Raw genomic sequence first — 26,361 nt, forward strand, 5'->3', positions numbered from 1 at the left:
CAAACACACACACACACACACACGCACACTAAATTAAGTTTTGTTGAGGTTAAGGTTTTGTAAACGCCCCCATCTAAAAAAAAAATGAGATGGAAGCTCTTATTACTAATCTTGTGAAATAATATTCTTTGACTAATACGTGATGATACGAATTCTGTCGGGAAACCGCCTACTAATTGATATATTTGGTGAATTATCATATTGATCCAGCATGGATAGATATCGGGAATACACTACAACATTTGGGTATATATTTCTGTTTTTTGCGAATTTAGGTTGCCATCTGAACCTCTGAAGGCAATATTTAAACAGTGTTGAATGGATATGGATTTTTGTTTGTAGACCATTTAAAAATCCCTCATGATTAATAACCAAAACACGCAGACACACCCATTCACACACACAAACATGACTAAGGTAAAACATCAACATTTTAGATTGGACAATATTTCAACCACAAAAGTACCCCAAATTATGATATATATAAACTCACAGCATATACAGAGCGAATACAAGATCAAAATAGATTCAAGAACATATAGACACAAGCGGGATGCGAGCTGAATGACACTGTCTTCAGTCTTTATTCTGGTTGGCATGGGAACCATTGGGCGTGGCAATGGCGGAAAGCTTGTTGCTGTCAACAGTATGTTGCTTCTTCTTAGAGTCATCGCTTCGGAACACGTTGAGATTGAACGAGCTGCGTCTTGAAAAAGAGTTCCTCCATTCCACCTTCTTTCGCTGGAAAGTGCGGCGTACCTAGTAGAGAGAGAGAGAGAGAGAGAGGGAGAGAAGGGATAGAGAGACATGGAGAGAGAAAGAGAGAGAGAGAGAGGGAGAGAAGGGATATAGAGGTAAATGGAGATAGAGAGAGAAAGAGAGAGAGAGAGAACGACAGAGTAAGAAAGGGATAGATAGATAAATGGAGATAGATAGAGAAAGGGAAAGAGAGATAAATGGAGATAGAGAGAGAAAGGGAGAGAGACAGACATACATACAAAGAAACAGATAGAGAGAGAGAGAGAGAGAGCCAAAGAGAATACGAGAAAAACAATGACAAGAGTATTAAGGAATATTGAAGGAGAAAAAAAAGAGAAGAAGAAGAAGAAGAAGAAGAAGAAGAAGAATAGCGAGAAGAAAAAAGAAGAAGCAAGAGATGATATGGGAGTAAAACAAAACAAGAAATAGAAAGTACTTGCATAAAGATGCAATTATCTCATTTTCATATAACAAAAATTATCGTTTTTTTTTCAGTTGGTTCTATTTCTTTGGCTAAAATTGGTAATTATATTGATAGACATAATTGTATATTGTGCAGTGATTTAAATCAATATCTCTACGTTGAATCTTTTGCCCAAAATACTCTGAGTCTGAGTAAATAGCGCTTAATTACATTATGGTGTCACTAAAGCGCTTTTGTTAAAAATATTATTATTGTCACCCCGATACCCGATAAGCTATCCGAAGGATATGTCAAATTACTAAACTAAATCGGATGTTTCAAATGAATACAAGAAATGTAATTTCATAACTGTTTTGCATGGTAAAGTACAACAATAATGAGACGAATGGGGCTGTGCTAGAAAATAACAACAACAAAAAACATCGACTGTTTCCTTCGAATTAAAATTAATTACGACACGATCGCAATTACTTTCGAAATAAAAACCCTGGGGCAATGTTACCGTCATTAAACGTCCTATTTTGAAATGTGAGAAAATTAAAAAGACGTATTGCAAATCCCAACCTGATATTTATGGAACATACATTTTATTTAAGTTGATTTTTGAAAATTAGTTGCGATCATGTTTTTACCAAAGTCAAGTTAGATTTAGAAAGACAGACCGACGAAAGATTTTTGAAAAAATGACTTGTAAGCCCCACTGCACTACTAGTAGCTACTTGCACCCTCTATATAGCAACAATGCCTAATCGGTGCCTGTCGGTCCCCCATGATCCCCATTTTGTGTTATGTTAATTGAGAGCTGATTTGATTAGATAACCATCTGACAATGATTTTTGTTTTAAGTCAAAAAATGGCAATGAGAGCAATTACATTCAGTCCACTTAGAACAGATTCCAGAGCTCTTTTTCAAAGTCTAAATATTTTAAATATTTTTCAACCTCATGAACTTCTTGTATTGACATTTATGTACGATTTGGTAAAAGGTGTTTTACCACACTCTTTAGTGGATTATTGTCAGATGATACAGCACAGATATGCAACTAGGAGGAGAGAAAGTGGCTTACTCTATCAACCAAAATGTAAGACAACGAAAGGGCAATTTTGTATTTCGTTTGTAGGAACAAAGCTGTGGAATGATCTCCCAGATGAAATTAGATTAAAAACATCGAGGTTATCTTTTCGGAGACATCTTTCCGCCTACCTTCTATGTAAATGACGTGGGCTCAATCCCACCCCCCCCCTTCTTTGTTTTTCCTTTTATTTTACTTGTCTTTCTTTTATATATGTATACACTTGCTTGTTAACGATTATAGCTGCCTTAAGCTTTTAAAGGATTTGTGCATGTACGCACATCTGTATGATATTATTTTCATTAATACACCCTTTTCATTTTTATGAACACTTTAATGATTTTATTTGTTCAAAGATATGTCTTCTTTCATTATAATGCTTTAACACTTAAACTATTTTCTTTTTCTTTTTTTCATTTTAGTATATACAAAAGTTACATGATACTGTATTATTTTGTTGTATATATGTAAATACAAAACAACAAATTAACAGGAAAAAATATTGCCAAAGAATGGAACTAGGCTCGACTAGCACTTGTGCTAACTTCTAGTTCCCATTAACAACTTCACCTAAATATAGTAATACACATATTTACGTAATAGTATGCAGATGTATATCTAAATATCGTATTTAAACCATTACTGTTCAATCGACATTACTCTTATGTTATATATACATGTACATGCATCAGTATTATTTTTCGCATTGTATGATTGTTCATATGTACTGGCATTATTGTGATGTGTTGTTGTTAATAAATTCAAATTCAGATTCAAATTCAATGACCTTCCAGGGAGGTCTAATCCTCCTGGCCAAACTAGTGCAGACGGGCTTTAATGTTGTTAATTAGCTCTTACCTCTGAATTTAAGAGACAGTGGAAAATGAAGATAAAGAAGCCTTGAAGTGAGTTGAAGATGACGAAGAGATACATAAACACCATCGTTGATTGGTCATACCACATTACACCGAATATCCAAGTCAAACCCATCACCGGCAACAGGATCACACAAGCTTTGACACCATGTCTAAGAGGGCGATGAGATAAAACAAAATAAAATATGATGAATATTAAAGCCCCACTGGACTACTTATAGGTACTTGCGCCCTCTATATAGCAAGCAATGACTAATCGGTGACCGTTGGTCTCCCATGATCCCCTTTTTTATGTTAACTGAGAGCTGATTTGGTGAGATAACAACCTGTCAGTGACCTTCATGGGTGGTCTAATCCCTCCTGGCCAACCTAGTGCAGATGGGCCTTAACGTCAATACTTATGTTGAATTGCAATCATAGAAACATAAATGTTGGTAGATTTATTGAAACAATTCTCCTGGATCACAACTAAGAAAACAGTAGGACGTGGTAGATACAAACAGAATCCATGATCTATTAACAGACACATTGGTATAAGGAAACAACATTTGTGTACAGATTGTTTCACTCACAACAACTACCTGCTACTACTACCATCAACACCAAACACCACAACACCACAACACCACAACACCACAACACTACAACACCATCATCATCCCAACACCACCAGCACCAGCACGGACAACACCACCAACACCGCCAATACCATAACTACAACATGTATCACATAATACTATTGAAAGGAACACCTGGTGGCGAATTTTTAACAAAACAAATGCTAAGGTGAAGGACGCTCTATTATCTTTCGGCAATTTTTACCAGAGTAATGCCGTTCATTCTATGAACAAGGAGGCAACGAACCTCACAGATTCTACTACACCTAAAAGAGAGAAGAAGGGACTCACTTTGCTCGTGTCGTACGGTTTTTGACCACGTGAGGCCCACCAGCAAGCTTGATGATCTCGAAGATGACCCTGGATACGAAGTAGACATTGAGAGCAATGATGGTCAGGATTGGAACCACGAAGAACCAGATGGAGTCATCGTCCCTCCTCACAAAACATCTAAAAGTGAACAAGATAAAGTTGGGGTAAGGTATAGTGGAGGTGTCGTGGTATAGTGGTTCACTCACTTGAATCTCAAAACAAGGGTTGAGGGTTCGAATCTCAGTTAGGCACTAACGTCCTTTGGCAAGACATTAATCCACATGCCATTCTTGACCTACGTGTACATTGGGTAACTGGAAATCGCTGGGGTAATGATAATGGCAAGGCCCTCAGGAAGAAGAGCATAGAAGCTGATGAGGCTTCCATGGGGAAAAAAAATATTTTCAACTTTGGGAAAAGATCATTAGGAAAATGAATAAATCAAATCAAATCAAATTATCATCATTATTACTATACATTTATTGTTATCGTCATCATCATCATCATCATTATCATCATGATTGCTATTATTGTTTTTAAATTCATGATTAGTATTGTTTTTATTATTGTTTTAATTATAATCATTACTACCATTATCATTATTTAGCAATACTTTTCATTCTTACACAGGATGAGCATTTGAGATATCAGTTACGTCATCCCCCAGAACTCCTTTGTAAAATCCGAGCGTTGCACCCAAAGGGATGATGGGACAAACTGAAGAAAGAGAAGTAAAAAATAATCATTGACAATCAAATAATCAAGGGAAACAAATGTTATGTTTACAGAGTAGCGGGGGGTGTTTACCGCAAATGCTTGACCCAATTGTGCGTTTCCTTTACAATCAACATTAGTGGTATATCGCTATTGTTTGCTGAACTGGCACTGCCAAAAGAGGGCGCCTGTGCATTGCTCGTCTAAATACCATTGATCAGGAATTTTTGAACGATTTTTGGGGAAAGCACAAAAAGAAATAATTTACGCCATACAGTGAACAACTAAAACCAAGTTGACCAAGCTCTGTGTGTAAAGATGACTCTGTCCTGTGATCACATGAGGATATACTGCAGAAATGCATTTGGTAAAGGCAAACCAGCTATTTCAAATAACATGCTTTGTAAGATTAACCGATCCAATTTCTTCTAACTAAATGAATAAGTCAATATTATATGTTTGGTTACCTAATGCCCCGGCAATTATGGCGACATATACTTCATTCACAAATACTTTATTGAAATGATAATTGGAGGTGTCGTAGTATGGTTCATCAACTTGACTCTCATTTCAATGGCTCAGGGTTCGAACCCCAGCCCGGCACTAAAGTGTTTAGGCAGGGATTAAGCCACTTTTGCGACTCTCCATCCAAATGTAAATGAGTATTTGGCATAATAATTGCAGGGTTCTATTTTTAAAGAAAGAATAGCATTGATACTGATGAGGCTTCCACGTGTGAGTAAAGTTATTATCATTGTTATTACTACTATTATCATTATTTTGAAAAGTCCACGTGACTTACGCCAGCCAATCACAATATATATCTTAATCCGACTTCCTGGTTTACTGAAGACGACGACGGCTTGCAGAAAAAGATTGACGCCCTCTATCAACATCCAACAAAAAGCCGACATGTAGAAATAGTAGAGGAACGATGCCTTGATTGTGCATTGCACCTAGAAAAACAAAAACAAATCATAAACATATTTGTAAAGAAATAAATCACTTTTTTGAAGAACCGCACTAAAACATGTAATGTCGATTTATGATCATACCTGTAATTAAGAGGTTTTTTTTTTAAATATATAAATAATAATAATAATAATAATAATCCGTTTTTTATATTGCGCTTAATACACCGATCCAACGATGTGCCTAAGCGCTTTACATATATATTATTACCCCGGGTATCGGATCCAGGCTTACCCGCACACAATGTGTGCACATTTTCCAATCCCTGGGGAGCTTTCCAGCCAGTCGCCATTTTACAAGCGCACACTTGAATCATTAATCAAAACACCTGTTTACTAATGTACTTTAAAACATGCATGTTTTTTGTCCTTATGTCCTGGCTACCAGTTATTATAATAATATGCTGAATGAATGAATAATATAAATTTTATGGATGTCATCCACTTTGCATATACACGATGCTGCTATGTCGGACATGACATGAGTTGATCGATTTTAAATTCGTAGTTATGGCCAACCAGCTGAAAAAAAAATCATTTGAATCCATGCCAGTGCTAGGAGTCCACTGGGCCGGCGCCAGTTGGTGCCAGTTCGCGCCAAAGATTATGTGATTGGCGCGTAGTGGCTCACTGTGGCGCCGAATTAATGTCCACTCGGCATGTGTCGCCAAGTGGAATAAACTGGGTGCCATATGGCGTGCGCTAAATGCCACCCGGCTTGCTCCAAAATGTTGCGCCAGTTCGCGCCAGTTTGCGCCATTACACGGCCATTTGATTCCAAAATTCACCCTGTTGGCGCCATTCGCGCCAATAGACGGCTACTTTGCGCCACTTGGTGATTAGTTTGTGCCAAAGGTCGCCAAATTGGTTTGAACTTGCTGCCGCTTGGCGCTACTTGCCTACTAAATAAATACCGGCCATTGGCTACCTGGTTCAGACCCTCCTCAGCTGCTGTATGAACAACATCTCTACTAAATATTTACAATTTTGATATGTCTGAGGCTTTTGATAATGTTGGAGTGATGATGCTGCTCCATCAGAAGATCATGAGAGATGCTGAGGTGGCCACTGCCTATCAACTTATGCTGGCCAATCCTGAAGAAGAAGAGCCTCCTAAGAAGAAAAGGAAGCACAACTGGTGGTTTAGACCCATGCTCCATCCACAGTTGAGGGCCGAACATGGACAGTACCACACTTTGATGGAAGAGCTGAGTGAGAATGACAGGAGGAAGTTCAAGAACTACACCAGGGTGTCCCCAGAGATGTTTGATGACCTGTTGGTCAGGCTAACACCCCACTTGCAGAAGAAGGACACCCACATCAGGAAGGCCATTCCCCTGGTCTCAAGTTGTCCCTCTATCTGCGCCATCTCGCCACTGGGGCCACCTATGCCGAGCTGTCTTACAACTTCCGAGTGGGCAAGGAAACCATCCAGAAGTTTGTCCCTGATGTAGCCAGAGCGGTAGTGGATGAGTATGCTGCAGAAGTCATCTCTCCCCCCCCCCCCACAACCAGTGAAGGCTGGCTTGAGGTTGCAGGTGATTTTGAAGCCAGATGGAATATTCCTCACTGTCTGGGAGCCTATGATGGAAAGCACATCCGTCTCCAGAAGCCCAACAAATCAGGCAGCCTTTACTTCAACTACAAGCAGTTCTTCTTGGTTGTCCTGATGGCTCTGGTAGATTCAAAGTACCAGTTCCTGTGGATCGATGTGGGTGGGGTTGGCCATCAGTCTGATGCCCAGATCTACAACAACAGTGAACTGTAGGAGTGCATTGAAGCTGGCACTTTAGGCATCCCAGATCCAGCTCCTCTTCCCCATGATGATGAAGAGCACCCTATGCCGTACTTCTTCGTGGGAGACGATGCCTTCGCCATGAGGACGTACGTGATGAAGCCCTATTGCCGTCGTAACATGGACCAACAGCAGAAGATCTTCAACTACAGGCTGTCCGGGGCAAGGCGTGTGGTTGAAAATGCCTTTGGTATTCCGGCTCTGCGGTTCCAGTGCTTCCTTGGCCAGATGAAACAGGAACCAGACACAGTCCGCCTACTCATTGAAGCTGCCGTCATGCTGCACAACCTCATCAGGAAGCACTATCAGGCACTGGACGTCCGCATGTTGGACCAGGAGGATGCCCAGCACAACCTCATCCCTAGAGCTTGGGGAACTGCCGCCATCACTGTGAGAAAGTCCTGCGATGCCGCCCTGCTGTTATAGGCGGCAAGTGGCGCTGAATGGCGGGCAATCAGGTGGCATTTGGCGCGAAGTAGTCACCAATCGGGTGCCATTTGGCTCGCGTAGAGGCGCAAACAAGGTGCCCCTTGGCGCCAAGTGGCGCCATGTGGCGCGAAATCTCACTGGCGCAACTTGGCGCGCGCCATTACATTCCAGTGGATTCCAATAGGCGGATTGTTTGCGCCAAAGGGCGATATGTTCGCGCCATTTGGTGCCACTTGGCGGACACTTGGCGCTGATTGCTCGATTCAAGTGGCGCGACGAAAATTTCAAACATTTTAAAATTTTCTTGCCGCCACATTCAAATTTGGTGCCGTTATGCGCCACCACGAGCCAGTTGGGAGGCAGTTTGAGCCACTTCACGCCACTAGGCACCTTATTGGCGACACTAGGCGCCACAGTAAATTGCATTGGCGCAAACTGGCGCCAACTGGCGCCGGCCCAGTGGACTCCTAGCATAAAGGTCTAAATGAATAAGGTTTTCCTCCTTCATATGACAACAACTTATTAATTTTCCATTCTTTTGTGATTTAAGAAAATAATATAAAAAAGTACAATTTATCTCATGAAACTAAGAATTGCCAATTTTTCATATGGAAAAAGTGATTATAAATGTCACTCTGCGTGGGAAATCTAGTTACCCCAATGATTGTTTTCGATGAAATTGTTTTTATTCCATGCAACAGAAATGGATTAAAATCTTCTGGCTAACTTTTACACTTTTATGTACAATTTATAATTCTGAGCCTTCTGGATCTACTATAAATAAAAATGAAACGTCACTAAAAGGTCAAACTATTAAAGCTAATAAACCAACCTGATTTATGGTGGGCGTGTCGAGAAAGAGGAACATGATCTGCCCCATTCCAACTGCAATCGCTAGGTTGATATGAATCATCACACGGTCTGATTTGAGACTATATAGAAATGTGAAAAGGATTTACAATTATGAACGATTTGTACTGGTACTATCATCTTTCTTTGTGACGCATATTATTCATTAGATTTCGTGCAGGTCTTCTGAGTCAATATCATGTTAAACTGAATTAAACAAAAAATGAAACAAATGTTTTGATAAACACAATCTACTTTAAAAAATTGATCCCAAACAAATCAAATAATCTTTGGCCATCCTATTGAAATATGGTAACTTGACAATGGTATTTTAACGTAATCCAAACTTGATTTCTACAGGGCATACAATAGAACTAACTTATGAGTTGATTCTTCGAAAATACATGAGATCGTGCTGATCAATAGAGAAGGTCTATTAGCGAGATTAAAGATCAATGTGTAGTTTTAGAAAGGTAGATAATCAGCAAGATCTCATTTTCTCAGATATCAAAACATTTTCAACATATACAATAGAACAGCGATTTAGGATTAAGCTATCATTAAACTTATAACTATCGTATTTGCTCTTAATGAGACAGTCGATTTAAAAAAAATATTAAAGTGCTGCACATACCGGAGAACAATGAATGTGAAGATGGTGAAGAAGGCGCCCGCTATCGACAGTCCACAGCCAACTGACGTTATCAAGTTAACTGCGAGCTCATTGGCTTGGGAAAGCTGCTAACAGAACAAAGGTGAAGAATTTTGAAGAAGTTAGAAAACAAATAATTTATTGTATTTTCCATTGTGATACAAATTTACCTTGAACAAGTTTGAAATGTTGAACCAATCGGGACGATGTAGACCAGAAACTAAAACAACTATATGCAGGAATGGTACTGTTAAAGTTTCCTTACAAACTAAGATACGGCAAAAACCTATTTAAATCATAAGTAATACAAATTTTAAAGCGTCATGATGAATACTACGACAATGTATATAGTATTTCATCCATTCTTTTACTTCTTACATCAATGATGTTAGAGATCGAAACAATAATAAATAATAATAAAAAAAAATATATAAAACCGGTGCCAATAAAGGTCTTGGCACCGAAGTCTCTAAGCGCTAAAAGTCTACTCTCGCCCGATGAGGGACTTGAACCCGCGACCCTCGGATTAAAAGTCAGATGCTCTACCGACTGAGCTAACCGGGCTTCATTGCTAGGATTATATGAACGCAATCTTTAAATCAGGGTCAAATCCGTAACCAAATGGCAAATTCTGTATCGGTGGATTCTCAAATGTTTCAGTTATTTCATCGTTTAATTACACTAAGTGCTCTGTCCTATTTTCCCGTAAAAGAGTGACGAGGGCTGAATTTAAATTGAGTTTAAAGTCGACCTAGGGATTAAGTATACTTTATATCTCAATATCTTAGCTGTCGGACACATCGACTCTAGATAAGCCTTCTCCATAATCAAACATCGTTTCTAGTTGAACCATTTTATACTAACCTGATATTCATTTATTTGCATGAGGACTGCGAAGTTTGTTAGATGATCACAGGCGCATTCGACCAAGGACGAGTTGACAAATTCTGTCACGCACCCTTCTTGAGACCAACCGCTGAATCGAGGTAAAAAATGAAATAAAATTAATGATTTATTACATTAAACTAAACGATTACAGGTGATCATGGAGCTGTTACTTGATATCAAAAAGACTTTCCAAGGAATCTGTCTTAGTTTCCCTGCGACCAACAGCTGAATTACAATAAAGCAAATGTCGACCTTTCTGAGACAAACCGCTGAGTCGTAATTTAAAACAGTGTCAAAATGAAGAATGGCTTTTTCCATTTGGTCAAATATTTTCTATTGGTTTCAATTGAATTTGGCTTTGCAAAATTTACACAAGTTTTCGATTTTCGCTCTGTACCATTCATGACCCCAACTACTTAAATACATCAGATTATTTTACTTTAATCAGATCAATAGTCCGGTGATATAAACTCCATTCGTCACAGGGGTTCAATCTGACTCTTAGAATTTTAGTTTTGTCATTTTTGTCCTCCATTGCTTAATTGAGAAGAAGAAATGGTGTGCACAACATCAGGATAATATATGCCTGGAGTATGAATTTGTAAAAACCATGCCATGTCAACTTTTGCCAAAAAGAGGAAACATTCACAGCTAAAACATGGTTATACACTTACAAAATATTGGCACAATACGACTTCATACCCACGATCCGCAATGGACTGAGAATATCACATTGTTTATAATATAACAATGTTCCTGCCCCCTTACACCACAATGAACAGTTAGCACATGACTTTAAATATTTTTTGCTTGATTATGAAAAATAAAAAAGATTAATCAAATCAGTTTACATAGTACAGTTAGATTAGCACGAATCATCTGTTCAGAGCCAAAAGGGCGTTGTCTCAGTTTGACAGTTTATGAATGTATGCCTCTCTGGTCCTAAGCAGATGATATTAAATAAACAATGCACGTCTATAAAGCGAAGAGGATAGCAGAGTTCATGATCAGATATGACATTACAATGTCAAATAAATATCGAGAACAAGTCAGCGGGGTGCTCACCGTTTCCCACCGAAATTGTTATGAATAATATCACACTTACCGTAGGGTATGATTCCAGAACGAACAGAGGGCAAGACCGTGTGCGAAGCGTGGTGGCTGTTACCATGGCAATGTGATCATATTACCGAGGAGTACAGAGTGATAATGGAAAACAACAGATGTGGAAGAGAAATATGTTATTGGACGAATAATAAAATGGAGGAGGGGGTCGAGAAACAGCACAGGCGGAGGTAACAAGTGAGTGCTCGTATACGTGCGTGTGTGTGCGTGTGTGTATGTGCGTGTAAGAGGTATATAGAGGGAGAGTAATAGAGATGAGGTGAGAAGAAAATATGAGAGAGACAGAGGAAGAAAGGGGATACTGATGAAAAGGATTACAACAAATCGCATAAAGTATAGTGACTTTCATAAATACCGTCAATGGGAACCCGAAGATTCGAAGTAGAGCAAAGACTGGACTGTAGTCATGTAAATTATATTACATTTTTAGCGTTTGGAATATCACACTGGCAAATAAAGTAACATACGCATCTTACAAGCGAGTTTGGTTTGTTCATTTGATTGTACAGTTGAAAGTACAGTTGAAAGTGCACAGACGACAATTATAGGAATTTTTCAATTCCATGCTGTCATTTTTACACGACAATCAAAGCTTGTGTCTCAACAGGCATGCAATTACTGGGCGAGCATCATGTATCAGACTAGCTTTCGATTCGTGACTGTACACACAAAACATCGACCTTAAAGGCAGGTTGTGCTTACGGTTGCCATAAGATATCATTCGACCTCACATAGATCGAGAATTATTGAATAGACACACATTTCAAATGATAAATGTATAAACAGATAAATTCATAGTACATTGAGAGCTAACAATTAAGTAAGATGAAATCAATATTTTTGTTGAACGACTTATTGAACATGACGACACCTTTGATTTAAACGGCCCCATATTTTGAAGCGGTTATTCACAGGGTGACAATGAACAAAACAAAAAAGATGAATGGAGCAAACAAGCACAATATCAAGAAAAAAGACCCCCCCCCCCCCAATATACGTTCTTCCCTACAGATTTTCAGGATGATCATATGGCTTAAGTATTCTAAATTTAGCCTGCATACACCAAAAACTGGGGGGCGTTTCACAAAACTTGTCATCAGTGACATATGACAGTTTTTGTTATAAGCTACTGAAATCCTTGCTTATGATTGGTATCAACAGATTTGTCACTGATTTTTGTCATTTGTCATTGAAAAAGGGCTTTGTGAAACGGGTCCCGGGTGTCAATATCACACACTGTCCAAAGAGTGGGTGACCCATATACGTGTGTAAAGTCACATGGTATATATGTACACGTGACCTCCCTGACCATGTTGTCAGTTACACTCTGCCTTTTAAATATCGTCTGCAAATATTATGTTTCTCACAATTAGATTTAGCCATCGCCACATGCGAGTAACATTCTGAGACGTCTAGCTCATACCGACTGCTTCTTTTCGCCAGGAATCATCTGATACCACGGCACATGACCTGCTCAAGTAATGGCTTGTCAAAACTATTTACTGTACCAACTTGCAGAAGGCGACAACATCGGTGTACAACCATCTTCTCATAATATGACAGCAAATCATATGCCTTATATTACAGCAAATACCGTAGACAAGTAAGAAGTTGTTTAAACAGGGCTGTTGCTGAGTGAAGCTAAATGGTAAACAGGATAGTTCGGACTAAGGGGAAATTGAGGCACCATATTCACTTTTCCATACTCTTAAAGCACATTGATGTTTTGTTGTATCTCAAATGCCCATAGCCGTAACTAATCTGACATTGTTTTGCAGCACATTTTGTATATGCCTTCATTTTTTATTATTATTTTGTTTGGACATCGATCCGCTTCCGAAATTTAGCAAGAGCACACTTGAAGGAAAATCATATTTAATCTAACTGAAGCATATAGTGATACATAATTTCTCACCTTTTCACCTACTATTATGTTCTATTTTCTTTTTTCTGTTTTCTATTTTCTATCTACCTATTTTCTATTTGCCTACTTTTTAAATGAGAAAGCCATCGCAGCCATCGGGCGAAGGAAAAACTTACTTTGATTTTATTTAATTTAAAAACTGTATATTAATCCTGATCTAAGGAGATACGAACGATCGAAATTATTTACCCCGAAGGTCAGCTTAAAAGTGGTTGAGAGGCGATCCCTCTCAGATATTTTCGTGGTTATCTGTTGATACACTTTAATATCACTCTAAATGCAAATAGCTTTTCCGTAGATGTAATTACCTCCCCAACAAACTTTGATTACCTATCAAAAAAGACATCCATTAATGGGGGATATTGAATGCCAAACGCGTGCAGTCACTCCAAAGAGTTTTAGGCAGCAATCAGCGAGGCTCAGAGATAGGACGTATTCACTTGATACGTAAATTATCTCTTAAACGGGGGATTATCAAGTGTCCTCCAAAAGCGTCCGTCTCCCTAACGTATTAACGTATTAATACTCACCATACTGCCTTGCATAGGAAACACCATTCTAACAGATGAGGACAGCTTTTGCTCGGAAGGTACAGGTGGGTAAAGACTGAGGCTTAGCACTTCACTGCCCACCATCTCTCGGGTGCCAGATGGGTCCGAATCCCTACAAAGGAAAAAGTACGTTGATTAATAAAATTCAATATGTAAATGCAGATTAATCATAAGTACACTACATGTGACCGAAAGATCTGCAAACCAGTACTAAATCACACTCTAATTATGTAGTTTAAAGATAATATCACTTAGGTATTTTCATATTTTCCCTCTTCTACGTATTTTTTTCTTGGATGAGGTTTCATACCAATACTATCTAAATATTGACGCCGTATGCAAATGGTTGAGATCAGAGGGAGATCTTCTATTGTTGCTCTATGTAGAATTGCAGTCAACATAACCAGTGTGATGTAGTCTTAAGAATTTATTCCAAAAACTTCGTTTCCATCATTCACATTTCTCATTTCTCATGGCTATTTCATTGCTAAAATGTCACAACTTACTCTGAATCATTTGAAGTCGAACAATTGTCGATTCTTTCTCCAAGATTCCGAAAGACGATTGATATCAAAGCCTGGATTTCTAGTTTCCGTAGTATGTCCATACTGATCACACCTCTTGTCTTAGGCTGGGTCGAGTTGTCATTGCTTGGTACCGAAACAATGGTAGCCGGATTTGAAGCGGACAAGTTGATTCTCCTGATTTCTATCACTGCATAGAATCATTGAAACGAATTAAAATTTAACTAAATTCATCTGCTTGTTATGGGTGAAATACTATTAAATTAGGCAACCGTACGGCTATATAAAAACAAATGGTAAAAGGGTGTTTTTTCTGGGTATTTACTACACGCCCTTCTTATTGAATAAGCTGTTTCATACGTGAGGAGACGAAAATAAGACACATATGTAAATGTAATAAAAGGTAATTTGTCGATGTTATATACAGCCTTGCACAGTTAAGGCGGCCATTTTAAGTTGCGAGTAAACATTGCGACGTTAATGTTTTCAGACGCGCATGTATTGTTGCGTCGCTGCCTGCCCAGCCCACTCACATCATATCTACACATGCGTTTTGTATGCTGCATAAAATACAAATTACTCGAAATATTTACTCGCAACTTAAAATGGCGACCATGTCGGCGCATGCGCACTCTTGTAACCATGAAAGGGTTGTTTGACTACCTGGTCAAAAGAGTGTATTTTTGCGTCATACTGTATCGAAGCATCCCTGCGCGTTTCAAATGTGTTCAATGACTCGGCCACGCGCATGTGACGCGAAAGGCTATACGACTCGAGAGAGAAAGATAGCGAGGAAAAAAAGGGATCGCAATTAACATCAATTTCGGGTAAAAAAAGTATCAATATCTACACTCCCACCTAATAGTAATATATATTGAAATCATTTTAATGGTCATCCAAAAGGCTTTTAGTGCCGCTTAAAATTGAAACAAAAGAACAACAAACAAATCCCGTTGGAAGAGGGATCTGAAAGCTAGGGAGACACTAAAACTATCAGGACTACAAACCTCCTAACCTTATGGTTCCCGCAAAGATGATATTCAACATGACAACTAATAATTGTAAATAGACTTAAATACAGTCTTACAGGGGATTCAGGTTAGAAAAGGGGAATGGGGGATAGGCGATGGCGACATGAAAGTACAAATTAATAGAATAATGCTCTCAATTTTAATGAGGGTTGGGCTTATACAAAAAGACAGGAATTTGGTTTCATATAGTCATACGGTCTTAATACAGCTTTAACTTTGTATTTCTTTTATCGAATGACCTCTGAAATTGTTCCAAGTTTCATAATTCCTGTACATGAATAGCTCGCTAAGACACTTGTCACTATTGTCCTTATATGTATCACATCTTCAACTATGTTGTTCTAGTTTCGTATCGGTATTTCAGCCTACTGCAATGCATCAATTTCTACTTCCTTATATTTGAATTGATATGGTTGATATTAAACCGGCAGGAAATAAATGAAAGCATAATACATGTATCCACAAGTCTTGATATATTGCCGAAATAATGAAGCTATACAAATATAGATGTCTTATATTTCCCCTTCCTATTTCCGGTATAGACTCCATTTTTTGTTATTAACTTTTTATGTTTATTGTTTTGTATCCCACTGTTAAACAAACGAGAAGTAAATCATATTTCAAAAAGATCTATTTCTTTTATTTTGAGGGTTGCTGCCCTTTATTTCAAGCACATATAATTTCTCTACTTCGGGTCATGTACTACAAAAAGTCAAATATTCATAGGTATAGTTGAATATATATATATATATATATATATATATATATACACATGTGTATATACCAAATAAACAATTCTGTGTTGACCGGAGTCAGTATAGCAACCGTTAGGGGTAGCGTCTTATATTTTCAGAAGGGATCAAGAAATCTCCAAGAAATTTAGCAGAATTTGTGAAAATTCCAACCTGTAACCAGATCAACTTACGGCCCTTTGGGAACAATGTGATACTTGTATTTTAAATCAATTTAATGATTTAAAAACTACAAATTGATTCTAAGAGCAGCAAGTTTGGTAGTAAGTTTAAAGAAACAAGTAATTTGAGAGATGAAATGTCAGCAGGGAAAATGCCAAAGGTTATAGTATCAGACCAAAATAGCTAAATGAAATTGATATTGGTATAGAGGAATAGTTAGAAGTGGATATCCAATATTTCATTTTCTGTAGTTGTACTTTCGTCTGCAATGAAAGTACAACTTGTACGAATCTCAGATTAAGGGGATAGCGATCAAAATAACCTTCTTTCTTTGAAAAGTTAATTCTTACCAAGAAGTAATTTTCTCTCGCATTGAGGTCTGGATTTCTAAATGTTACATTGCGAAGTAAATAAACCGAGGGTTAAACAACTTGTAATATGACTCCAAAAGATCACAAGTACCCTCAGTTTTATTTTTAAAAAATATATTGCATGAATTGTCATAATACTTGGTAACATATTGGCCATTCCTCGAACTTTTCTGGAGGAGGCGAGTTAGCCCTATCGGTAAAGGGTCTACCTGTCGAATCAAATATCGGAATTTCTTATCAATTTTTTTTCCCCTTTTGGGCGCTGCTCTGTGGCGACCGTCACTGGTTATTTGTCCGTCTCATATTTTGGTAATTTTGTCAATTGTGTGGATTATCTCCTTTTCATTCGTGGTTGTCTGAAAGCACAATGGCGTTTGCACATTCAAGGATGATGATAGAATCACATTGTATTGTTGGATGTAGCGCCATTGATGTTCTATTTTTATTTTGTTATTATATTTTTTATCTGACGAAATCAGAATTTCTTTAAAGGGCAAGGTGGTATATCACTAAAAAAGAATATAGAGATGTGACGCCATATTAGCCAAGTTCCCGACTGGCTGATTAGCTGGTTCCAAACAATTTGTGCTTAACATTAGCGTTGTGTTCACGACAGAGCTAAACACTGAGATGTTCGTGCTCGAGCCCGTTGCTTGAATGTTTTCGCGTTGAACCTCATGCGCAGGATTTGCTGTTTGGAACCAGTAAACTGGACTACGAGCGAATATGACGTGTGGATGAAATGGGGCTGGGGCTTTCTTACCTGCAACTCCCAGATCCTGGAAGATGTCTGGTGTCCCTTCTTTAAGCATTGTGGCTGTCATGTCCATGGCTAGTTGTTCTATTTCCATGGCAATACTTGCAGGCTGGTTAAAAGACTAAAAATATCAAGAGACAGATCAATGTTGAACTTTGTTTGAATATTTTTTCGAGAACTTTAAATTTTCCATTTAAACCGAACATCTGTGTACCCATAACGACAAACAAAATGTTGATGATGACGGCTGAGCTCCTCCTACAATGCTTACAGCCTATCATTAAAATTATATTAATACTAACAAATGCGTATTTGACAGGATTTGATTTTTATCTTGTTATCTATTTTGTCGATCACAAGGTCCGCGGTTCGAGTCCCGCCGCTGCACTAATGTCCTTTGGCAAGACATTGATCTACATTTGCCACACTCCACCCAGGTGAAGTAAATGGGTACCTGGTAGGAATTTATTCCTTGAAACGCAGCGCGCGTAACAGCTGCACTGCTAAAGCCAGGGTAATTATGCTGCATTATTGTAGAGCGCTTAGAGACTTCTGACAAAGTAAGTGTTAGGCGCTATATAAACACTGTAATTATTATTATTATTATTACAGAAAGGACAATTACATTTCGTTTAACTCATAGTATCTTTCTCAGAGGAAAGACAAATTTAAATGAAATATACAATTTTTTTTTTGCAGAAAAGTGACAGTCAGATGTTGAAGGTTTATCAAGTAGAATGAATTATAACTTACGGTATCATTTCCACAGTAATCTTCCTCTTGCAAATCAGCAATACTGGATCGGAGCTGCTTGTAAAAGAAAGAATAATTAATGAGTATTTCAGTGATGGCGCAGGTGAGCGTATACCGTATTTAGACGGTCTGTGTGTTTCTGTGTCATTGCGAAGTATATAAAAGCTATTTAAAAATTGTAATCAAGACTATCATGATGATTTAAACTCAACCTAAACAAAATGATAATAATAACTGCAATTCATATAGCGCCTTTTCGACTGGTTACAACGCGCTTTGTGATGTTATGAATGAGTCAGTGTTAGAGGCAATATACATGTTATTGATTAAAGCAGTGATAATGTGAGATCAAGGAATACACATTGTTTCTTGATAGACATGTTCTCAAACTCTGTTTAAATTGTTCTAGTGTTGATGGAATTGCTTTTGAGGACCGATCCTACTGGCGAATTTCTATCGGACACTTTTGAACTCTTCAACACTCATTCCATTCCTGGAAGGATGGCGGATGTATTGTTGTCATGCCTTACTTCCTGATTTGACAATGTATCGTAAACCATCATGCCATTGTTCTAAGTAATACTTAGATTTTGGAAATACAAGGACGATTCTTACTAATTCATTATTTGTTTCAGCGTGGTATATTATGCTGTATTATTATACGTCTAGCAGGAAAGCGTTATCGAACTGTCACTGCCATTGACGTATCATCAACGAATGCATTGTGTATACATGAAGTTGATACCAACCCTCATTTATTCCATTTCGTTTCATGTTCGTGTTGAATTCAATGTCATTCGCAAAGTCGCCACTCACAGTCCAATATAATATAACAGACATAAGTGAAACATGATCTGCAAATCAAATTATCATGTTGTCTTCATAACACAGGGAATAGGTCACTGAACAGAATAACGAGAATTTTGTTTCTTTACGACGAAAGCTGAGGACACTTAACAAAAAAGTTCCCGGAAGCTTTGCAACAAGAAAAACATGTTTTCTGTCTAATCTTCAGCTAAACACGGGGAAATGTTTGTGGTATGTCCAGCAATTAAAATACGAATATTTTTCATGATTTTACGATGAATAACCCTACAAAAATGAGTAAAATAATTGATACAACCCCTAATTTAAAAAAAAAAATTGACTAGAAAGTAGTTGACTAAACTATTTAAGAATTCAAATTCTATCATTGTGAAAAAGAAAAAGAAATAATTTTACACTTCATATCGTCATATATGGAAATCAGCAGCAACATTCTGGTTTTAATTCTATTAAAGATGCATTCAATTGAGTCCTGAAAATAAAAAAAAAAACAATGAAAAAAAGTTGAAGCGTGTATATATTTACCTGGCTTGCTGGGTTTTCATCTGTGTATAAATGGATGAATACAAAAATACATTAGAACAAAAATATACAGTTCGATTCTTAGGTCAAAGATTCTTAATTGTATTGGTAATAAATGAATATTTGAAATACAGATACACGTATGAACATGTCAAAGAGGCACACAATTCAAATTAAGAGTTAACCATTACTTTCAATTTTAAATGCATAACAAGTGTACTGTTAGCGAAACGTTTTATGTATTTCATTTTCTAAATTATGATAATAACAAGGAAATCACATAATCTGAGAAATGAAAATGGGGAAGGGTGGGGCGGTAAAAAGAGGGCATTATTTGTCCGACAAACACTTTGGCAATAATTTTGTTAACTCATATTCATTTTTTGTTCTCCTCAGTTATTTTTAGTAAACGTTGATCATATTTGGCCAAGAGATAAAAGAAAAACGTCGAGCAAATAATACCGCTGATTGTTAATGTAATGATATACACAAACTTGTCCGTATCTTGGGGAAGCGTTTTTTTAATACCTTTTTTTTACCCAAACTTTTCTTTAAAATTTTCCGCTCTGTGAACAGAAGTATTCGATGATACTAACATTTTCTAGGTTTTGGAAACAAAATGGTAATTATGATAATGGTTATTATCAAAATATATATTCCTCTAGCAAATGACGAATTAAATGGTGACAGAATGCATTTCCCCCTTTAAAATCGTCATCGTGACAACAAAATCTATCGGACTGTGCAGTATGTTAACATTTCAGACGATTTCTTGTTCATTTTGATAACCTTAATTCTTCGGGTTGGTCCACGACGCAACGCAGGAGACTTCAGTCAAGTTGAACTACACCCCAGAGTATCGTATCATTACTAATTTATCGCTTTTAAGAGACATATAGAAGTTTAGATTCTTTCTTGTAGGGAAACAGGGAATGTGCCCGAATGAGTTTTGTTCGAGCATTAAATGTAAGTTACCCACATTGGTTGACCTCGGTATATTTTGTTGAGATGATTATCATAGTCGTCAGTAGGTAGACGAAAACCACGTTGACATGACGATTATATACACAATCGACTTTGTTCTTTTGCCGACATACATTTCAGAGGGTAGAGGGCGAAACATAACGTTGTATGATATTTATTTAAACAAAAACCCATCCTGTCTTATAATTACAAAGATGATTTCGGACTTGATACCTCTCAGAAAAAGTATTACAAATAGTAATAAGGGACATCACACTTGCTTTAATGTTCGCACTGTACGTAAATTAAAAATATATTAATCTAGTCTATGCCTCGGATTCATAAATTTCCTCAAATTGTTCTTGCCAATTGGAACATACGATATGAGTCGCAAACATCGTATTTGTGTGTATTTGATTGTTTAGTTCATAATTATTCTTTCATTCACATCACTTATTGACGAGAGCATAAAGATTAGTTAATGGATACATCTGAGAACTTTTAAATTGTAATTGAAATGAACCTGAAATAAATTCACATTGCTAAATTATATCACGACTCAGCAAAACATTCGTTCTTCCCTTACAGTTAACAGATAAACAAGTAATATACTGTGTGTGTGGTTAAAAATAGGAAACCGCATATATTATATACATATGCATACTCTCAGAGTGGTATAATCGTTTAGGATAAAAGGCCTTTGAAGTATTTCCGGATCCTATTTACTCCGTCGTTTCTACACAAGCCATTAAATATAATTAATAATAAAAGGAGCATGCGGGCAAGTCCGTTGTGTTAATGATAGATTGAGTTCCAAGGTTACTTGCAGAATATGTGTGTGGGTTGCTGTATGTGTGTGTGTGTGTGTGTGTGTTGGGTATGTGTTTGTACATCACAGTTGGAGTATATCATTTCTTTATTAGCCGCGATAAATGAAGCATTATTAACATAATGACATAAATCATATTGATATTAATGATATCAATTATAATACCGATGATGATAATGAAAACAATGATTAGGATACTGATAATAATTATAATAAAGATTAATAATAATAATAATATCATTATTGTTATTATCATTATCATTATTATTATCATGATTAACGTTTTGTTTTATCATGTACTACCGTTATAACTAAAGGTTTTCCTGCCATTCTTGCATTTTTTTCAGTCAGTTTCATAGAACATTCTTTCAATTTGAATTTGATAGAATCGTGTATACAGTGACAAACGTGTCAATATAAGTGTATGTACACATTAATAAGTGACTTATAATTGTAACATAATATATATGTGCATAATTTGAGTGGAACGGTGGAAACAATTGTCAGTCATGATTGCTTTGTGATATACAATTTCAAGGTCAGGGGTAGGCTTCAGTTTTAATTATAACCGTATAAAGGTTAGCAGTACATATCTACTTTTCATATCGCATCCTTAGAAATGAAATTTAATCTATTACTCTTGAAAAAAGGAACTGAAAGAACGTCTTTTAGTACACGTTTTGTATTGCCCAGATGCACTTCATGTGAGTTTCTCGTGTTTGAGTTAGTGCCCAGGAAATAATTTGTATAATAAGATGATGACGTGGATCCTAATCAAATGATTGGTTGAGAGCGTACACGTGTCCAGGCATTGATTTTGCCAAATTACCGGTCATTAGTAAGATTATGTTATAAAATATCATTTTACAAAACAAATAAAACATAATCTTATAAAACAAATAATACACATGATTTTGTTCGGGCATTACTAAAATTACCCACACTTGGTATCTTCAAAACAGTCCAAACACCCTTGGCTACCGCCTCAGGCGTGTTAAACTGTTCCAAACGTATTTTGTGTGGGTAATTCTTACTAATGCCCTCATTGATGTGTATTATTTGTATGCTACCGCACGGTGTGGTGGTCAATAGCAAATTCTATGCCTAGAGTTTTGACAAGTCAGAGACGTAGAATATTGTTTTGTATTGTAATATGCTATGCTTACCGGTGACTGCTATACACGTTGGGTAATCTGATGGTACGTCCAAAGCAGCCTCCATGGCGTACGCATTCTGGCCCTGGGATTTTATTTTCCAGGAATATAATATAATTTGGAAAGATGCCTCAGGGTTCTTGTGTGACACACAGTGAAGACCCGCTTCAAGCTCGTATGAGAGGGCGCAATACGTTGTTCCGTTCAAAATAGATATTACACGTCCATCATCCACTTTGAGATCTGTACCGTTCACCTGCAGTCCAGCTACATGCGTGCATTTAGTGATGATGTTTATGATATTTTCGTTTTCACATGGGAAAACATCGACGAGAAGATTATGTTTAGCTTGTGACACTGGGGGAACGTTAAACATACTTGGATCGCTCCGGAAACTTGCAGCACGCTCGGAAGTTCCCGTCATATATTGCATGACTGAAACAGACTCGTTTGCAATTATCTCAACGACTTGATCAAATGCTCTCGAGTCATTAAACCATACGTTGGGGTGTCCTTCAACGATGAAGTCGGATGTCCAATTTAAACCTTTAATTGTAACATTTGCTACTACACCTTCTGGAACTAAAAACTTGAGTAAGTAGTTCGACTCGTTGATGTTTGCGAATGGTGCAACGGCAAAGTGTTTCCCCCAGGCTCTTTGGGGTAGCATTTGCTCCATGACATACCCCTTCCTCTCACGATCCCCGAAAAACTGGACCCTCCCACCGGCAACGACTGAAACATTGTACTTGGAAGTCACAAAGGTTCCTGTCAGATCAACACCTTCGCCTCTGCAGAACATGGTATCGTACTTCCACAACACAACCGAAGCATTATCAGGGGCACCACCAACGTGATCACATGTAAATTTCATATCCCGTGCCGTGTATACACGGACTGTGTTGTTATCAGCTAGAGAGGTTATGGTAAACTGAGTGTCTCTTGTGTTAAAATTGTTAGCTATGACATGGTGTGTCCCAGTATATTCTGCTGGTAAAACATTGAAGGCGGCAGATGGACGCAACAGTTCCATAAGTGCTACTACCCCGACCCTTCCCGTGGAGTTGACGATCACAGTGGCATTCTCGTTGCCAAAGAGATAGTAGTTTCCAAGGCTGAGGTTCACCCGTTGTACCTGACCTGGCGGAAGGACTAAAGACAGGTCAAAATTCCTTCCGGGGATGGTCACATGGATGGTCGAGTTCTTGTTATCGGCCGCGATGAGATCGATCATACATGGTGTTTCCTTACTCCGAGCAGGTTTATCGTCTGCCAAAAAACTGAACGCGAAGAACTTACCACCATAGTTCCTCACGTCGCTTTCTCCAACGACTAGCAGGCATGAAATTAAAACCTGTTGGGAAATGTTGAAAATACACATGAGCACATGAAGAATGTATTACATGAATTCCTTTTTTTTTAATTAATGTAATGCTTCAGGGGGGAAATTTCAATTATTGTTACATATTTGTGGCTTACACCCAATAAATAAGATCGATTGATCGTTCTGTAATTGAAAAACAAGTCAGAATGAATCAGGAAGAGCTTGGGTATTTGTTTCTAGTTCATCGTGACTGTGCCAAGGACCAGTGAAGGCCTGGTGGTAGAGTCGCTGCCCGGCAAGCAGTAGATGCAGGTTCAAGTCCCGCTGGTTCCAAGATTTTTTCTGACTAATTTTTTCAATTACAGATCGATCAATCGATCTTATTTACCGGGTGTAAGCCACACATATGTTTAAATAAATGACTTTGATCTTCTGCCGACTATTAGCAAATTATTTTGATAGAAGTTATAGAGAATAAATAAAAACAACTTAATTTCTTTTAGCTCTGTAGCTCTATCCAAACAATTGACATCCGATCATTAGATTAATCAAGTATTGTGTTCTTCTTCAACTATTATTAATCATATTACAATTGTTATTATTAATAACATTATTATTATTATTATTATTTATATCATTATTATTATTATTATTATTATTAGGCCTATGATTATTATTACTAATTTGCTTCTTGCTATTTGTTGTTATTGTTCTTCATTATTACCATCAATACAAATCTCAATATCAATCAATATTTTACCAAAGCAAATATATTACAATTCAGAAACAGAACAAGAATGTACAACTATATAACATGTAACCACTGGAATACAAGGAACAGACATAAACCAAGTTAACCGAATAACTGTGGCTTAGAGACTTCTGGCCTAAGACATTTACAATGAATTGATGATATTTAGATGCATTCAGTTTTTTCCTGAGAAATACATCTTTAAACAAAAACAACAATGTTATATGGGCAAGCACAAGATAAATCCAGCAACAAGTTCGAAGCATACAGTTTTAATTAATAGAAGGAAGAAAAAAATGTGTACGGGATCGGTATTAATCACTTTACCACGACATTTCAAACATGATGGCAGAAACGGGAAAACCTTACCACGGTGACAGAAATCACCAGAGTTAGAAGCTTCTCCATTATTGGGTCTTTTCAGTTCTTTGTAAGGGTTTCAGTCGGAACTATCTTGGAAAAGGACGACTTCAAAATGTGATGTAGTTATATACTAGACAATGCACCGTTGCTACACCACGAGTCTTTTGATAAGGTAAGTAAGCTCATCAGGAAATACGGAAATATCCGCGTTGATCCGTCAACATTGCACATCAAAACAAGACAAGAATACATCTGATCGCTAGGCCCATCTAATATATACGAATATCTTGTTCAGTGTTCCATTAATTAGCCTATTCCATGAATGTAGTTGAAGAAACTGAGTAGTATGCGATCCGATTTGATTATACGGACTTGCAGTTTTACTTATTTTTCAAGAGGAATATTTGTTACTTCATGTTTTAACCACTGGGTTAATGAAGGCTACCAGGAGTTTGATATCCGTGTGGGGCTATTGATTCTGGTCAAGTCAAAACTCAGAGCAAATGTCCTTGTTCCACAGAGTTCCACTATTTTGAGATGATAACACGTCACATTTAAATAACGTTAACCCCGAAATTTAAACAAATGTATCAATACACAATATCTGTAACCACGTGGGAGAGATATACCGAATATTGTTTCCAATGATGAATCCACGTAATCAGAAAAATCAAGTAAAAGATAATCCAATCTCTCTAGTGTCACGAGCAACTAAATATTCTCACAATTGGATCACTAGGGGCACCGTAGTGTCAAAACAGTTGAGTAGGATAAACCAGTGCAATGGAAATATACAAAATGAAATCATGATTCAAATTCCTTACAATTTACACCTGCGAGGTGAAAACAGCAGTTTGGTTTCAAGTAACAGATCAAATAGTGTGCGACGAACAAAACGATGTTTACTACTACAACTTCGTTCTAACACAGATGTCTTCTGCATAAATAACCTGATGTGCGGTTCGTTTTGACTTCCTCGGTGAATTGACTGATTACCGTACAATTAATCCTCCAGGTATACTGTGTAATGCTTCCGGTAAAAAAAAAAGTGGAGTCAATTTCCATTCGAGCTCTGTCGAAGAAAAACAATCTATACTGCGAAAGAAAAGTGGAATAGGATCTTGAAACTACCGGTAACTTTTCCGTTTTGTTGCCATACTAGCTGTAAATGAGTATCAAAGGCGTTATCATTATTCATTTACCAGTTGCTATTGGCTGGGTTGTGAAACAGGATAGACGCGATGAACAGCCGCTTTATGCTTGTCGTCAATTAACCTTAGGTTCATGAATGTTTTCCACATAACACTGGCACGTAATTTTTG

The 26,361-nt window shown here is 37.4% G+C and overlaps 1 protein-coding gene and 1 non-coding gene across 3 annotated transcripts; both read right to left on the reverse strand.

Moving 5' to 3' along the window:
- On the reverse strand, positions 1-26,181 carry LOC764423 (adhesion G-protein coupled receptor G6). Of its 2 annotated transcripts, none has more exons than XM_030988037.1 (16): positions 25,046-26,181; positions 22,614-23,955; positions 19,659-19,678; positions 18,309-18,362; positions 17,562-17,676; positions 14,465-14,672; positions 13,938-14,070; positions 11,464-11,519; positions 10,335-10,446; positions 9,453-9,556; positions 8,802-8,901; positions 5,577-5,730; positions 4,687-4,777; positions 4,040-4,198; positions 3,115-3,283; positions 1-759 (listed from the first exon to the last, which is right to left on the reverse strand). In XM_030988037.1, the coding sequence occupies exons 1-16, from the start codon at positions 25,082-25,084 to the stop codon at positions 577-579; spliced, it is 3,039 nt and encodes a 1,012-aa protein (XP_030843897.1). In that variant the 5' UTR covers positions 25,085-26,181; the 3' UTR covers positions 1-576. The 2 variants fall into 2 exon arrangements, with proteins under 2 accessions (XP_030843897.1, XP_030843896.1); XM_030988036.1 differs by having other exon boundaries at positions 9,453-9,559.
- Positions 9,962-10,034, reverse strand: TRNAK-UUU. The gene has a single exon. It is a non-coding gene; the product is annotated as a tRNA-Lys (tRNA).
- Positions 26,182-26,361: the final 180 nt, after the last annotated feature.

This window comes from Strongylocentrotus purpuratus, unplaced genomic scaffold, assembly GCF_000002235.5.
Source record: "Strongylocentrotus purpuratus isolate Spur 01 unplaced genomic scaffold, Spur_5.0 spur5_scaffold_17, whole genome shotgun sequence".
In the NCBI taxonomy this organism is placed as follows: Eukaryota; Metazoa; Echinodermata; class Echinoidea; order Camarodonta; family Strongylocentrotidae; genus Strongylocentrotus; species Strongylocentrotus purpuratus.

What these genes read in the sequence shown, in the direction of transcription:
- LOC764423 (XM_030988036.1), bottom strand. Translation starts at nt 25,084, where the DNA reads ATGGAGAAGCTTCTAACTCTGGTGATTTCTGTCACCGTG. An exon ending in ATGAAAACCCAGCAAGCCAG is followed by an intron (nt 18,363 to 19,658) that starts GTAAATATATAC and finishes TTTTACAAGCAG; the next exon opens with CTCCGATCCAGTATTGCTGA. An exon ending in TCGACTTCAAATGATTCAGA is followed by an intron (nt 14,071 to 14,464) that starts GTAAGTTGTGAC and finishes TTTCCTTTGTAG; the next exon opens with GGATTCGGACCCATCTGGCA.